Source organism: Ranitomeya imitator, chromosome 1 (assembly GCF_032444005.1).
Source record: "Ranitomeya imitator isolate aRanImi1 chromosome 1, aRanImi1.pri, whole genome shotgun sequence".
NCBI lineage: Eukaryota > Metazoa > Chordata > Amphibia > Anura > Dendrobatidae > Ranitomeya > Ranitomeya imitator.
The window spans coordinates 232,516,373-232,533,113 of NC_091282.1; the positions used below are offsets into that span (position 1 = coordinate 232,516,373).

General features: G+C 46.3%; 1 protein-coding gene across 1 annotated transcript in view; it reads right to left on the bottom strand.

Moving 5' to 3' along the window:
• Positions 1 to 16,741, bottom strand: part of SUDS3 (SDS3 homolog, SIN3A corepressor complex component) — a 69,253-nt gene that overhangs the window by 12,358 nt on the left and 40,154 nt on the right. Inside the window, exons 8-9 of the mRNA XM_069754495.1 lie at positions 10,057 to 10,118; positions 1,561 to 1,582 (exon numbers count right to left, since the gene is read on the bottom strand). Of these exons, the coding sequence (XP_069610596.1) occupies positions 1,561 to 1,582; positions 10,057 to 10,118 (84 nt within the window). The remainder of the gene's footprint in view (positions 1 to 1,560; positions 1,583 to 10,056; positions 10,119 to 16,741) is intronic.

Consider the following 16,741-nt stretch of genomic DNA (forward strand, 5'->3'; position numbering starts at 1 on the left):
GAGGTTTTATATTATAAGGGGAAATACAGTATTTTAGATGGGGTTGTCCAAGTAGTGTACAACCCTTTAACTCAAATCTGCCATCACAGTAGAAATATTAGGAATATGGACCCAGTGCACCACGATTAGCTAAGTAATGGGACAAATGTGATGTGTAAATTTAATTTCAATAGGCAGAATCCTATTACAGAAAACATAACATTTACACCATCTCTTTCTCACATACTGGCTCCTGACACATTTTCCCCACTTACATGTAGGGCTTTATTTGGTTCATAATTTGGAAACATTCATTACTGTCTAAAAATCACAAAATCCTGAAACGGTTCTGTATCCTTGTACCAGTTACTCCAGAATGTGCCTTAATTTTCAATCTCAGGCTTTAGTTTTACTCTCAAAGTCAACCCCTTTTCTTACTGAGGCTATTATGGCAATTAAAACTTCTCAACCCCTCCAAGTTTTGCCAAGGAAATCTACAATTCTTCTGCAGCGACCATTTGAACAGTTAGGCTGTGTTCACACGTTGCGGTCTTTTCGCGGTTTTTCCCGATAAAAACGCTACAAAACCGCAAAAAAAACCGCATACAATAAGCATCCCATCATTTAGAATGAATTCCGCATGTTTTGTGCACATGATGCGTTTTTTTCCGCGAAAAAAACGCATCGTGGCAAAAAACGCAGCATGTTCATTAATTTTCCGTTTTTTTTGCGGATTTCCCACTCCAAAATGCATTGGGAAGTGTCCGGAAAAAAACGCGGCAAAACCGCGGCAAAAACGCATGCGGTTTTCTTGCGGATTTCTTGCAGAAAATGTCTGGAATTCTCAGGAATTTTCTGCAAGAAAGCCTGAACGTGTGCACATAGCCTTACATCTAATATCAAGTTTCCCTTCTTGTTGTGGCTGCAGAGAAATGGAGAAGCCCTCAGTAGTGTCAAACATAAAAAAACAGCTATTTGCTCAGGGTCTCAGGAGTCAGATCAACAGAAGGGACTATCATATTAAAGTGATTGTCTGTCATGAGACAAAGTAACATCTCACTTCAAAATTATGCAAGCTATGACAAAATATCGGTGTAAGGGTACTTTCACACTAGCGTTTTTTTAAATCCGTCACAATGCGTCGTTTTGCAGAAAAAACGCATCCTGCAAAAGTGCTTGCAGGATGCGTTTTTTCCCCATAGACTTCTATTGACGACGCATTTGCGACGGATTGGCACACTTCGCATCCGTCTTGCGACGGATGCGTCGTGCTTTGGCGGACCGTCGGGAGAAAAAAACCCTACATGTAACGTTTTTTCCTCCCAACGGACCGCTTTTTCCGATCGCGCATGCGCGGCCGGAACTCCGCCCCCACCTCCCCGCACCTTACAATGGGGCAGCGGATGCGCCGGAAAAATGCATCCGCTGCCTCCATTGTGCAATGCAGCAAACGCTAGCGTCGGAATCTCTCCCCGACGCATTGCGACGGGGAGATTCCGACGCTAGTGTGAAAGAAGCCTAAAAGAAAAAAAAAAAATACTGACTACAGTCAAAGATGTTTAGATATCAATAAGGACTTACCAGGCCTTTTAGGAGATTTTAACTGTCAGAAAGAGGTTGAAGAAGACAAAACAAACAAAAATAAAACAAAAAAAAAGATTACATTTGGAATAAATAAAATAATTTGTATCCTTTTCAGTTAAACAAAATTAAAGGGAATCTGTCAGTAGGATCAACCCTCCTAAGCTGTCTATATGGGCATGTAGGTCATAGGAAGCTGAATAAAATGATAACTGGATATCTGCGATGCAATGCCTTATCCCAGAGATGGCCACATTTCATGTAAGTGAGCTGTTGAGGACTATGGGGCGGACACTGATCTGTAGGAGAATCTGCCTCCAGAGATTATTATAAATGAAAGGTGTTATTAACAGTGCTTGAGATGTAATTAAGACACTAGAACTGAATTTTGTTTCATAACAGACAAATTACCAGCTGTAGCTCTCACAGCTCTGCTGTACTGCAACCCTGTCTGACTGCCAGATAGAAGCTGAAGCTGATAGGAACCTGCAGATGTGTCAGGTATCATCACACACAGCTCTACAGTGAGATCAGGAGAGCAGAGAGCGGCCATTACACATCACACTGGTAACTCCAGCGTTCATTTATAAAAAGCACTGCAGGCAGATTCTCATAACAGATCAGTGTCCAACCTATAGTCCCGAACAGCTCATTTACATATAAGAAAAAGAGGGATTTCTCTGGAATCAGACATCAGATGACAGACATCATTTTATTCAGCTTCTCATGACATACATTTCCGTAATGTCACATGTCAAAGGTTTATAAAAATTTTCACAAACTGGAACTTTCTGCAATGGTATACTTCTTCCTAAAGATAGAATAGAGCACGAGACCAAGGTGTCAAAATGTCACACAGTAATACAGAATTTTGCACAAATTGTGGCTTTTTATGCATCTTAAAAATAGTTGTAAGATAAAAAAAAAAGGGGATTTTTGTGTACTCACCGTAAAATCCTTTTCTCCGAGCCATTCATTGGGGGACACAGGACCATGGGTGTATGCTGCTGCCACTAGGAGGAGACACTAAATGAATACAAAAAATGTTAGCTCCTCCTCTGTAGTATATACCTACCACTGGCTCCAGCCCGAACCAGTTCAGTGACAAAGCAGTAGGAGATCATAACCATCAAATACAGGTACAACATGTCAAACCAAAGAACAAACATAGCCATAAGGCCAACAGGGTGGGTGCTGAGTCCCCCAATGAATGGCTGGGAGAAAAGAATTTTACGGTGAGTACACAAAAATTCCTGTTTCTCCTTCGCCTCATTGGGGGACACAGGACTATGGGACGTCCTAAAGCAGTACCAACTGACTAGAGGTGCGCTACCCACCTATTCCGTCTGCCCAGACCCGCAGCTGCGGAAGCCTGAGTGTGGATATTGTAGTGGTGCGATAATGAGTGCAGACTGGACCAAGTCGCAGCCCTGTTCCGCCGACACCTGTTGCCAAAAGGCCCAAGAAACGTCCACCGATTAAGTGGAGAGTGCCCTAATCCCAGTCAGGATAAGCTTGCCTCCGACACAGTAGGATTCCTGAATAGCTGATCAAACTCACCTGGCTATAGTGGACTTTGAGGTGGCTAAGTCCTTCCTGTTACCTTCAGGAACCACGAATAAGGCATCCGACTAATGGAAGGACGCCGTCCGTGATGTACCTTCTGAGAGCCCTCACCCTAGCCAGAGTGTGACGGTACCGGTGATGGACAGAGTGAGGACAGAACAATATCCTCGTTGAGGTAGAAAGAAGAGACCACTTTGGGCAGGAAGGCTGGGGACGGCCTGAAAATCACCTTGTTCTGGTGGAAGATTAGGAAGGGAGCTCGACAGAACAGGATGGCTAGCTCCGAGAACCGCCTGATTGACATCACTGGGAGAAGAAAATCGACTTTCCAATAAAGGAAGATCAACGAGATGTCCTGCAGTGGCTTGAAAGGAGTCTCCAGAAGAACACCCAGGACTAGGTTAGGGTCCCACACATCCAACATCATTCTATAGGGGATACCACATGAGAGGTCCCCTGAATGAAAGTCCTCCCTTGCAGATTGAAAGCAATCCTGCTCTGGAAAAGAACCAACAAGGCAGAGATCTGACATTTGAGGGAGCCAAGCGCCGAGCCTGACTCCAAACGGATTGGAGGAACTCCAAAATGGTAGGAGTGGAGAAGGTGAGGGGGGACGGTGACATCCGGTCTCTGCACCATACGAAAAAAGGTTTTCCCATGTGTAGTGACAGATGCGCACTGACGCAGAATTCCGGATGTAAATCATGGTAGAAACCACCTGTAGGGAGAAACCGGCCTGGGTTGGGACACAGGATTCAATGGCCAAACCGATAAACACAAGGCCCCTGAGTTCTGGTGGAAATCGGGCCCTGGGAGCGCAGATCTGTTCGATCCGGTAGACGCCAGGGGATGTCGGCGACGAGCCGCACTAGCTCTGCGTACCACGCCGGGTATGGCCAATCTCGAGTGACTAGGATCACTGGAACCCCTTTCCGCTTTGATCTTCCTGATGATCCTCAGGAGTAAAGGAAAACAAAACCGACTCCATGGAAAAGCCAGAGCATCCGCTCAAATGGCTTCTGGATCCCGAGACCGAGCTATGTACCTGGGTACTTTGAATTTTAACTTGAAGTCATCAGACCCACGTCTGGGGTTTCCCAGCGATGAGATCTGCTGGAAGACCTCTGGATGAAGAGCCTACTCTCTCGATGTGATCTGAACCACCTCGCGCATTGCTGCGAGTGCCCCCTTGACGATTGATGCATGCCACAGCCGGGGCGATGTCCGAATGAGGCAACCCACCAGGTGATGGAATCGCTGTAGGGATAACCAGATTACCAGAATCTCCTGGACGTTGATTGGGAGACGCAACTCCTGAGCTGACCAGCGTCGCTGGGTAGTGTGGTGACAAAAGACGGCTTCCCAGCCAAGGAAACTATTGTCGGTAGTTATCACCAGCTATTGGACTAGGAGAAGGGATTTCCCCTGGTTGAGGGAAGGCCCCGAAGTCCACCATGTGAGCACCTACTTGATCCGCGGGGGAAAGCGACACAGCCGATCGAGAGGGAACAAGCTCCTGTCCCAGGCTGCCAGAAGCGCATGCTGCAGAGGACGGAGGTGTAGCTGGGCGAAGGGAACAGCTTCCGTCGATGCCACCAGTACACCCCATGCAGAAACGGATGGAATGAGGGGAAGGACAACAAAATGCTCCCTGTTGAAAGGGTAAGATCTTGTCTCGAGGGAGAATCACCAAAACTTGGGAGGAGTCCAGGATCATACCTAAAAGGATATCCGCTGAGATGGAACTGGGGAAGACTTTTTATTTAATTTTTTTTATAAATTTATCAAACAGCCCAGGTGTGAAAGAGTATCCAAAGAGATGCGCACGCACTCTGCGCCAGTTTGGAAGGACGGTCCCTTGATTAGAAAGTCATTAAGTATGCAACACGACCATGTCCCGAGCGTGCAGAGTGGATCCGACAGCCGCCATGACCTTCTTGAACACTCTGAAAGCGGTGGCGGGACCGAAGGGCAAGGCTGTGAACACGAAATGTTCATCGCGAATAGCAAAGGGCAGAAACTTCTGGTGAGGGGGAAAGATTAGAACATGAAGACAAGCATCCCAGATGTCGATGGATGCTAGAAACTCCACCACTTCCATAGAGGTTATGACTAGTGATGAGCGAGTATACTCGTTACTCGGGTTTCCCCCGAGCATGCTCGGGTGGTCTCGGAGTATTTGAATGTGCTCGGAGATTTAGTTTTCGTCGCCGCAGCTGCATGATTTGCGACTGCTAGACAGCTTGTATACATGTGAGGGTTATCTGTTAGTTAGGGAATTCCCACATGTATTCAGTCAGTCTAGCAGCTGCAAATCATCACTAGTTATGACTGAACGGAGGGACTCCATCCTGAAGAGCTGAACCCTGCCAAACTTGATTAGAAGCTTGAGGTCCAGGATGGGCCACACTGACCTGTCTTTTTTGATGGCACGGTAAAAAAAAAAAAAAAAGACTGCCCGCGCCTCTGTCTTGGGAGGACGAGAAGGGAAGAACCGTGTTGGATCCAAAAGACACCAGGTCCCTGATGCATTCGTGCACGATGGAAAGCCAAACCTGATGAAACAAAAAAAAACAAAAAAAACAGGCGATCGCCCACTTTGCCGGTGTTGACTGGAGTCATTGAGACGAAAATTAAATGGGTCCTGGATCCCTTAGATCTGGACTGTTTTGGTCGGCTTCTCCACGACTGGTTGGTTTTTTAAGAAACCTGGGAGTCTCTTGGCTTTGTGCTGGGGAAAGATTTTACTTTTCCTTCCTGTGGCATCAGAGATAAGCTGATCTAGCTTCTCCTTGAATAGATGGCCGCTTTGGCCGAGAAGCTAGTCTTTTGGAAGCAGGTTCCGCTCGCCATTGGCTGCGTCACAGGGATCGTCTGATACAAATAGCGTTAGAGGCTGCCAGCGCGGAACAGTTAGCTACGTTAAGAGAAGCGTGCGCCAAATAACCCGAGCGAAGGCAATCTGAATTGCCAGCTCCACTGTCTCCGAGGGAAGCTCACTGGTCTGTATAGCTCTGTCAAGGGTATCTTTCCAAGAGAGCTGACTTTGGCTATCCACGCCACAGCAAAGGAGGACAAGAGTGTCGATCCTGAGGACTCGAACCCCAAATGGCAGGATACTTATTTAACGGTCTGTCGGGACTTTAATTGAAGACCTGTCTGGTAAGGATAAGAGGGTTTATGACGCCAGACAAGATACCGGTGGGTCAACTGGAGGGGATTCCTCTCACTCCTTACGCAAATCCGAGAGAAGGGATATGTCGCTTCAAGAGGTTTCTGATCTGTGAAGCGTTTATCCGGTCACTCTTTATGCCGCCGAAGTATGTCCTGAAACTCTGAGTAGTTGACGAAAACCCTATGAGGACAAATAGTTCTCTTGAAGGACACCGCATGGTCCGGGGCAGAGATAGAGTCCTCGTCAACCCTTAAAGGGAACCTGTCACCCCCAAAATGGAAGTTGAGCTAAGCCCACCGGTATCAGGGGCTTATCTACAGAATTCTGGAATGCTGTAGATAAGCCACCGATATAAGCTGAAAGAGGAGAAAAAGAGGTTAGATTACACTCATCCTGGGGGGGGCGGTCTGATCCAATGGGCGTCGTGGTTCAGTCCGGGGCCTCCCATCTTCTTACGATGATGTCCTCTTCTTTTCTTCACGCTGCGGCGTAAGCGCCGGGAAAGATCAGAGAGGCCCGGCGCCTGCGCACTGCAGTACTTTGCTCTGCCCTCAACAGGGCTGACAAAGTACGCCTGCGCCACAGCGTGAAGACAAGAAGAGGACGTCATTCTATGAAGATGGGAGGCCCCGGGCCGGACCGTGATGCCCATCGGACCGGACCGCAGCGGGACCGCCCCTGGGTGAGTATAATCTAACCTCTTTTTCTCATCTTTCAGGATACATCGGGGGCTTAGCTACAGCATTGCAGAATGCTGTAGATAAGCCCCTGATGCTGGTGGGCTTAGCTCAACGTCCATTTTGGGAGTGACAGGTTCCCCTTAACGTCTGGTTGATGGCCTTCATGAGACTCCACCGTCGCCTGTACTACGGCGAGTCCAGGTCAAAGGGATCCGTCAGACTCGGACTAAGAGCCATGTTCGCTGCAGACCCCTGGGAGAGGGAGCGAGAGATGGAAGTCACGGATGCTGAGGCGCAAGAAGGCCCGGGAGATGTGCTATGGACCCGTTTTCTAAGTGCCTGTGAATCTCTCGACAGAGCGGCCCCTGCAGGTCGACAGTTCCTGTGTGGTAGAGGAACCGTCTGAGACAGGCAGGCGAATGGCCCGATCTATGGAGGGATCATGGAGGGACTCAATCACTGTAGTTAGATTAGTCATGGACTGAGACACAGACGTGGCCCACTCAGGGGAATTAGATACCACGGAGTCGGCATCGTGCTCCTGAGAACATACGGGATCACAGGCTTTGCAGAATGGCGTATTCTGTCCCCGTGGTAACAACGTGACAGGTGGTACATGCTGGGGAAAAATTGCTGTGTGCCTTACTGGGCTTCTTGGATGTCCTAGGGACAGACGTGAAGTACCCAGGGATTCCCTGAGCCCTGCTATATGAGGGGCTATCAGTACGGGGGAAGTTACCGCAGAGAAGGGCTAAAAGTATTCTGTGCAGCTAAGGCGTCTTTCACACTTCCGTTGTTTGGCCTCCGTCGCAATGCGTCGTTTTGGGGAAAAAACGCATCCTGCAAATGTGCCAGCAGGATGCGTTTTTTTTCCCATAGACTTCTACTACTACCAACGGATCGCGATGTATGACCATACGTCGCATCCGTCGTGCACTGGATGCGTCATGTTTTGGCAGACCGTCGTCACGAAAAAATGTTCAAGGGAACGTTTTTTCATACGTCGGGTCTTGCATTTACTACCGCGCATGCGTGGCCGGAACTCCGCCCCCTCCTCCCCGGGACTTTAGAATGGGCAGCGGATGCGTTGAAAAACTGCATCCACTGCCCACGTTGTGCCAAATTTTCACAACGTCCGTCGCGCCGACGCTTAGCGACGGCCCTGTACCGACAGAAGTGTGAAAGAAGCCTAAGGCCTCTTTCACACTTCCGTCTTTGTAGTCCTGTCGAGATACGTCATTTTTTAAGAAAACAGGATCCTGCATTTTCTCAGACTTGTATTAGCGACGTATCGCGATGGATGGCCACACGTTTCGTCGGTCGTGCACTGGATCCTGCGGAATTTGACGGCCCGTCTTTTTCAAAAAACTTTTTTTTGTCTGCAGTGGAAAAACGTTCCCCGACGCCTCCTGCGGCATACGTCGTTCCACAAAATGGGAGCCTATGGACACTGGATCCTGCGCACACTGTGAAACGCAGGAATCCAGTGACTTACTCTCTCTCGTCCCTGGAAATTTCTCCAATGAAATTCAGGAAACAACGTGTGTAACGCATCCGTCAAAACGCTGCATGCGTTACACACATTTTTCACTATTTTCACGACGTCCGTCGATACGTCACAACAATGCATTACGACACCCGCCAGCAAACGGAAGTGTGAAAGAGGCCTTACCTGCGTTGCAGCTGTTTTGGAATGTGGAGACCAGCCTGGCTCAGCAGCGAGTAAAAACATCCAGGGACTCTGTAAGCAGCCCTTGCAGAACCCCGCTGGGTCCCAGCACCAGCTGCCACAGTCTCTGGCCACCGTAGCCATGTCCACGAGACACTTCCCTGGACGGATCCCCTGTCCCTTTAAATGGCCACAAAGACTTCCTGGTAAGGAAATCTTGCACCACGAGAAGCGCCAATGGAAAGGGCATATCCACCGGGAGACGTACGCAAAAAAGGAGGTGGAGTTTCCGACTTGTGGCCTAGCAGAGGCCTAAGTCGGGGACTACATTTTCGGTGCCAGCCGAAAGGACCCCCGGAGTGACACAGCGCGTGCTCAGGAGCCCCCTCCCCCACCGAACCTGACCCGGGCACTTACCCCTTTGTTTCAGAAGGCCAATGGAATGACGTGCAGAGCCGGACTGCTCTGCCTTCAGGTCAGGTGCTGCAGGGGACGGTGCACTATCCCTTCGTCAGGGAGGTGGAGCCGGACCGTCCGCCTCCTTCCATCACCGCTGTTCAATCAGTGGTGATGCAGTGGGGGCCGCACGAACGCCATCGATGCCTCTGTACATCCTAGGGGTGCAGTCCCTTAGGATGGGACAGGGCTATGGTCTGGCTCAAATAGGCCTGGCTGCAGAAGGGGGTACATGGAAGCGAGACTCATTCCTCCTGTCTGTTGATGGTGTGGGGAGAGCGGTGCCCTTGAAGGGACCCGTCGCACCTAAGCCAGCTCAGTCATATCTTCAATCAGTGCATGAGGGGGTACGTGGAGGCGATACTCCACGTTTCCACCTGTTGTTGGTTGGGGGGAGATCGACCCCTGAAAGGATTCGTCGCCCCTATATTCCTCGTAGAAAATAGTAAAAGGCAAAAATAAGATAATAAATTATGGTCTGAATAGCAGACCCATGTGCCTCCTACAGACACTAAGCATGAATAGGTTCAGGCTGGAGCCAGTGGAAGGTGTACATTGCAAAGGAGGAGCTAACTTTTTTTGTATTCACTTAGTGTCGCCTCCTAGTGGCAGCAGCATACACCCATGGTCCTGCGTCCCCAATGAGGCGAAGGAGAAAAAAAAGACATGGAGCAAACATATTTAAGACGGCCAATGAGTTGTTCTTGTGACTTTTCTGCAAAGTTTACATACAAATACAATACAATATGTTGTACCTCACACCAAAAGGTTAATCGAGTTCCGTTTTCTAGTCCTTTTTTTACATTTTGATGTAGGCACTAATAACTGGCATAATACTTTTGGCTTAGGCATTTTTGTACAATCGCAATAATAAAATGATTGCATTATCTCCTAAATTGTATTATTGTAAATTGAATATTAAAATTGAACGACCATGTGGTTTGCAATACCTTATTTAGTGTCCGTAAGTCCTCCATGATTTGTTCATCTGTGAGAAGATAATTTAGCTGGGGTGCAAGTATTAAGGAGAAAAAAAGAAAAGAAACTTCACAAAAAAAGATAACAATGAGTGTACAACTGTAAAAAGGCACTCCTTAAGGTACCTTCACCCTAAGCGACGCTGCAGCGATACCGACAACGATGTCGATCACTGCAGCGTCGCGGTTTGGTCGCTGGAGAGCTGTCACACAGACAGCTCTCCAGCGACCAACGATCCCGAGGTCCCCGGTAACCAGGGTAAACATCGGGTTACTAAGCGCAGGGCCGCCCTTAGTAACCCGATGTTTACCAGGGTTACCAGCGTAAACGTTAAAAAAAACAAACACTACATACTTACCTTCAGCTGTCTGTCCTCCGGCGCTCTGCTTTCCTCTGCACTGTCAGCGCCGGTCAGCCGGAAAGCAAAGCGGTGACGTCACCGCTGTGCTTTCCGGCTGGCCGGCGCTGACACAGGATGCAGGAGAAGTGCAGAGAAGCAGAGCGCCGGGAACAGACAGCTGAAGGTAAGTATGTAGTGTTTGTTTTTTTAACGTTTACGCTGGTAACCAGGGTAAACATCGGGTTACTAAGCACGGCCCTGCGCTTAGTAACCCGATGTTTACCCTGGTTACCAGTGAAGACATCGCTGGATCGGCGTCACACACGCCGATCCAGCGATGTCAGCGGGAGATCCAGCGACGAAATAAAGTTCTGGACTTTCCTCAGCGACCAACGATCTCCCAGCAGGGGCCTGATCGTTGGTCGCTGTCACACATAACGATTTCCTTAACGATATCGTTGCAACGTCACAAAAAGCAACGATATCGTTAACGATATCGTTATGTGTGAAGGTACCGTTATTGTAGAGCTGAACACAGACAGGGGATCCCATGTAATGTCAACAAAGCCTTGCCGAGGTTATCAGGACAAAGGATTTTCACCTCTGTTCACATGTCCAGTTGACAACCATTTGTAATGGATCTGGAAAGTTGGAAAACGATATTTTAATTTACGTTTTACATTGGCTTTTACTAGAGATGTCTCTAAAACATTGCTAAAAAAATCCATTAATAGATGAGAAAACAGAGGACCATCCATTATGATCAATATCATATGGATTTAAATGTTAAAAATTGTTTCCATTCCTTTTTTGGGGTACTTTTTGGACAAGAGGTGTTGAGCAAATGAGCCCCAATGCGGTGCTCCCTCCCTTTCGTATAGGTGGTGTTTCACTGAATGCACATTTTATTTTTTTTGCAGACCCATAACCCACATAAAAATACAGAAACATGTCCTCTTTTGGTCTGTTTTAAAGAGACAGAACTTGTCCATTCAAGCGAGTGGCACAGCGTAGATTACAGCCAGCACACTGATGCCATCTGAGCGGAATCCTTGTGTTATTTGCTGGGATAAGGCCACATGAAAATCTGATGACATACAAATGGTAAAAACTGACACACAGACCAATAATGAATGAAAACTGGACCGAGCCCACTAATGAAAAATGGTTGAGAAAGAAAAATCACTGATGTGTGAATACAGCCTTAGATGTATCAACTGATTACTTCATTGGATCAAATAAAAAGGAAAAGTAGCTGTGATCTGACATTTTTTACTATATCTCTGCCTTCACAACTTAGATCACAGTCAGCCAAACCTTCAGCTATAACTCCTGATCAGCTCATGTTAATAAGCTTGTGTGCCTGTTACCACTAAAAATATCTGGCTAATTGTGCATTAGAAAAGCAGCTGCCAAACACTATCTTAAAAGGGGTTGTCCGAGTTTGGGACAAAAGTCTGCAATCCCTCTACGTGACTGCCGAATCGTGATAGCATGTGGCACACACTATGTCACCATTCCCCTTGGTGCTAGCAGTGTTGTGGCAACATGCCTTATTGTCTCATGTGGCCTGCTGTCAGGGTTCAGCAATCTGCAGTCACAGAGACACACAGCAGACTTTGGTCCACAGCACTGACAACCCCTTTAAGGCTAGAAATCAAAGGAAAAAATATTGCTCCTACTGGACAGTCTCTATAAAAATTCAGTTTGATCTACTGTCAAAGCTGGCCATCACATGTATCTGCAGTTAAGAGAAAATTTGGAAAGAACTGCTGACATTTGTGGTGTCCACGCACATAATATTAAAGGGAACCGGTCACCAGGTTTTCCCCTATATAAAGTAAATGGGTGATGGGTGTTGCTCATCTGTGCTCGGCACCTCATCTGTCCACGCAATTGCTGCCCTCCAGCCTTGATTGGAGTGGCTGACATTTCCACGGTCTGGTCAAACCTTGCCCCTCCACAGTAGAGAACAAAAGCAGAGCAGGTGCAGCAGAATCTGTGGGTGACATCAGCCACATCAAGACAGGAGGACAGCGACTGCAGGAACAGCGGACGCAGCAGACAAGCAACAGCAATGGGGCTGGACTGCACTATTTAGCATATGGTGCTTGAAGCTTAAAAAAAAAGGTATTTCCTTAGACATGCAGGGGAGCTGCGCTCTTACAAACAGGTTGGTGGAGTGATGGTGCAGACAACATTTAGGTGGTAGATTTAGTTTATATAAGTATATAAGGAAAACCTGGTGACAGGTTCGCTTTAACGGTAAGTTCTACCAATATAGACTGTGACCAGCTTGTACTCAATTTCAAAACCATGTCCTTCAAAAGGATGAAGACTATATATTGCAATCTATGATGTAAAATATCACTGGCTTATAAAAAAATTTTAGAATTGAGAGTCCTCAGTGGTTGATACCTTTTAATGGCTAACTGAAAAGATGGTAACAAATTGCAAGCTTTCGAAACTACACAGGTCTCTTCATCAGGCAAATACTAAAACAAATTCTGAAGAATCACATATTTATGCACAACATAGTATAGAAGAAAAAAAAAAAAAAAGGGGAAAAACCATGGATAAGCCAGGTGACATGACGCAGAATTACCATGGGTGATAAACAGTTACGTCCATAAATATTGGGCCAATTCTTAGATAAGGATTGTTTTATTGTCCTGTGATTAGGGTTTCTGTTGTGATGACCCCACATGGTCTGAGGGGCAAGTTCCTTAGTTGATGTAAAAAGACATAAATCCGTGCGACACATTCATTCCATAAGAACCAATGACCTGATACCAGAAAGTCCAAGAACAGGGACATTCAACATGCTTCCCAAAATCCACAAATCTGGAAATCCAAGAAGACCAATTATCTCATGTGTGGGCCCCCTTACTGAGCAGATATCTGGATGGGTAGAGGGCATTCTTAAACCACTGGTAAAGGAGACACCCAGCTTCATTTAGGACACAACTGACCTATTGAATAAACTATCAGCAATAGGTCCTCTACCAGAAGGAACCGTCCTGGTCACCATGGATGTGGAATCTTTGTACTCCAATATCCCACACAAGGATGGATTAAATGCCTGCAAATTCTTCCTGGAAAACACAGGGACTGATGCAAATTCTGTGGTGAAACTTATAAAATTCATCCTCACCCACAATTACTTTGAGTTTGACAAGAAGATCTATCTACAGGAGACCGGCACAGCAATGGGAAGTAAAATGGCCCCACAGTATGCAAATCTTTTCATGGCCAAGCTTGAAAGCGACTTTTTGTCCTCATGTCCCATCAGGCCTCTGGCGTACCACTGCTACACTGATGACATTTTAATCATCTGGATGGAATCTGAGCCACAGCTAAAGACGTTCCATGAACAGTTTAATCAATTTCATCCTACCATCAACTTGACACTCAACTACTCCTGCACTGAAATTAACTTGTTGGACACATCATTAAAGGGAAGGTACCGCGTTTGTAGATCATTAATTAATCAACGTAATGTAGCATAACATGCTGTTATAACCCAGATTTGAATGCATGTAAAACAGATTCCGTGTGTTATATGAGTAGAAAGAATGCACTGGGGGCTGACATCTTGGTTTTGCAGCAGTAGCAGGGCACTATCAGTGTCAGATTACGGCACCCCATGGACATAGGAGATAATAGACCGGCTCGGACCCTATCTGTAACATTGCAGCAGCATTAGCAGTGAGCTGGGCACGCCTCTGTGGGCTGCACAACTCACTGCTGTAGGTGTGACTAGCTGCCATTTTATTATAGTCCAGTGCTATGTGCCGAGCTCCACTTGCTCTCTATCGCAGGACAGAAGCACTGACTGCTCCTCTGTACTCCAGGCACTGCAGGTTCTGGGCAGACATCCTCTGCTCTCACACTCTGCTGTGTGCTTCTCCTGCTGTGTCTCCGCCTCCCCACAATCCCAGTGATCTCCGGTAAACTGCACTCTCCCCGTGTCGCTCTCCCTCTCTGTGGGGGCGTGGGTCTCTGTGCGGCGTGGGGGGGTCTCTATGCGTGTGTGCAAGCATCGTCCGATGGGACTACAAGTCCCATCGAACGATGCCTGCTACAATGACAGTGATTGACACATTAGCCAATTATGGGACAGTAATAGTCCCATCATCCGGCTAATGTGTTGAATGAAAAAAAAAAAATACTCCATATATACTCCATACATGCATGCTACATACATGCTACATACATGCTGCATGCATGCTGCATACATGCATGCTACATGCATGCTGCATGCATGCTGCATACATGCATGCTGCATACATGCATGCTACATACATGCTACATACATGCATGCTACATACATGCATGCTACATACATGCATGCTACATACATGCATGCTACATGCATACATGCAGAGCTGTCACTCTGATGCAGTAACTGCTGGTGATAGCAGGTCACAGGGCAGTCACACACAAAATGGTGCTGCCCTGTGATGCTGCTCTTCATTCTTACTGTTGGAGCAGTAACTGCTGACATCACCATTTCCCTCCCCTTTTGGGTGGTCTAATATCCCTGGGGCAGAGCTGCTAAATCTTACTATAGCTGCTTGAGGTCTAAAACGGAAAATGCTCCCCCTAGTGGTAAATATGTATATTTGTAGAAAAATATATAATATTTTTCATATCGAAATGTTTGCAAACAGTGCAAACATTGCATTAATACATTTTAATTACTATTTTAAGCTTAATTTCACAAAAAAACAAAATACAAGAAAACTGGTGGCACCTTCCCTTTAAGCTGCAGAACACTAAAATAGAGACATCCCTGTATCAGAAGCCAATCGACCGTCCAACATTCCTTAAATGGGACAGTTTCTATCCAAAACACATAAAAAACTCTATTGTCTACAGCCAAGCCATCAGATACAATCGTATATGTTCCAACACAATGGATAGAGATGAACACCTTGGTCGCCTCCGAAAGACCTTTTTGAATCAGGGCTACCATCCAAGAATAATTGAAAACCAGATCACAAGAGCCACCAGAATATCAAGGAATCACCTGCTACATTACAAAGCTAAAGAAGAAAATAACCGGGTGCCTCTAGCGGTTACTTACAATCCAAATCTGGAGGTGCTAAGGGGAGCTGCACGGAAATTACAACCTTTACTGCAAAAAGATGCCCGATTACAATCCATTTTTCCAGACCCCACACTACTGTGTTTTAGGCAGCCCCCATATCTAAGAAGCAGCTGCAGGTACCTTTCCTTGCAACCAGAAAAAATGTGAAACCTGTCCATTTATAATGACCACGGACAAGATAAAGATCCCCAATTCACATCAGGACTACAAGATACCAGGTATTTTCAGCTGCATCACTTCTAATGTGGTGTACCTAATTATTTGTACTAAATGTCCAACTGGGGGTCTGTATGTGGGGGAGACAGGGCAGAAACTGAGAACAAGGATGAACTCTCATCGCCATACAATAAGAGAAAAAAAAGAATGGATCTACCTGTGGCAATACATTTCTGTCTCTCAAATCATAACATTATGGACATGAAATGACTTGTGCTAAAAGGTAGCTTCAAATCGCAGAGAGACAGAAGAGTCTGGGAATATAAACTGATGACGACCTTTGACAATCTCACTGCAGGAATGAATGTGTCGCACGGATTTATGTCTTTTTACATCAACTAAGGAACTTGCCCCTCAGACCATGTGGGGTCATCACAACAGAGACCCTAATCACAGGACAATAAAACAATCCTTATCTAAGAATTGGCCCAATATTTATGGACGTAACTGTTTATCACCCATGGTAATTCTGCTTCATGTCACCTGGCTTATCCATGGTTTTTCCCTTTTTTTTCTATACTATGTTGTGCATAAATATGTGATTCTTCAGAATTTGTTTTAGTATTTGCCTGATGAAGAGACCTGTGTAGTCTCGAAAGCTTGCAATTTGTTACCATCTTTTCAGTTAGCCATTAAAAGGTATCAACCACTGAGGACTCTCAATTCTAAATATTTTTCTATCTACTGGCTAACATGGTACCAAGATATATTTCTTTCCTGTATCATTGGCTTATAAGAAGTTTGGGCGCTGCTGTAGCGCTGGCTCCACCTACAGGCTGCTAGTGGAGCAACACAACAATACATAATGTGAGGATATTTGTCGATTTTGGTCTCATAATCTTATTAGTGAAGTTTATTAATTTGCTTGTGACGGAGTATTTCCCTGCCAAAAGAGATGTCAATTCACTAAGTTTTTTCATTTTAACCTGTGTTTCAAGCTGTACTCGTGACTCTAAAGCCCCTGCTTACTTCAAAGCATTTAGGCAGC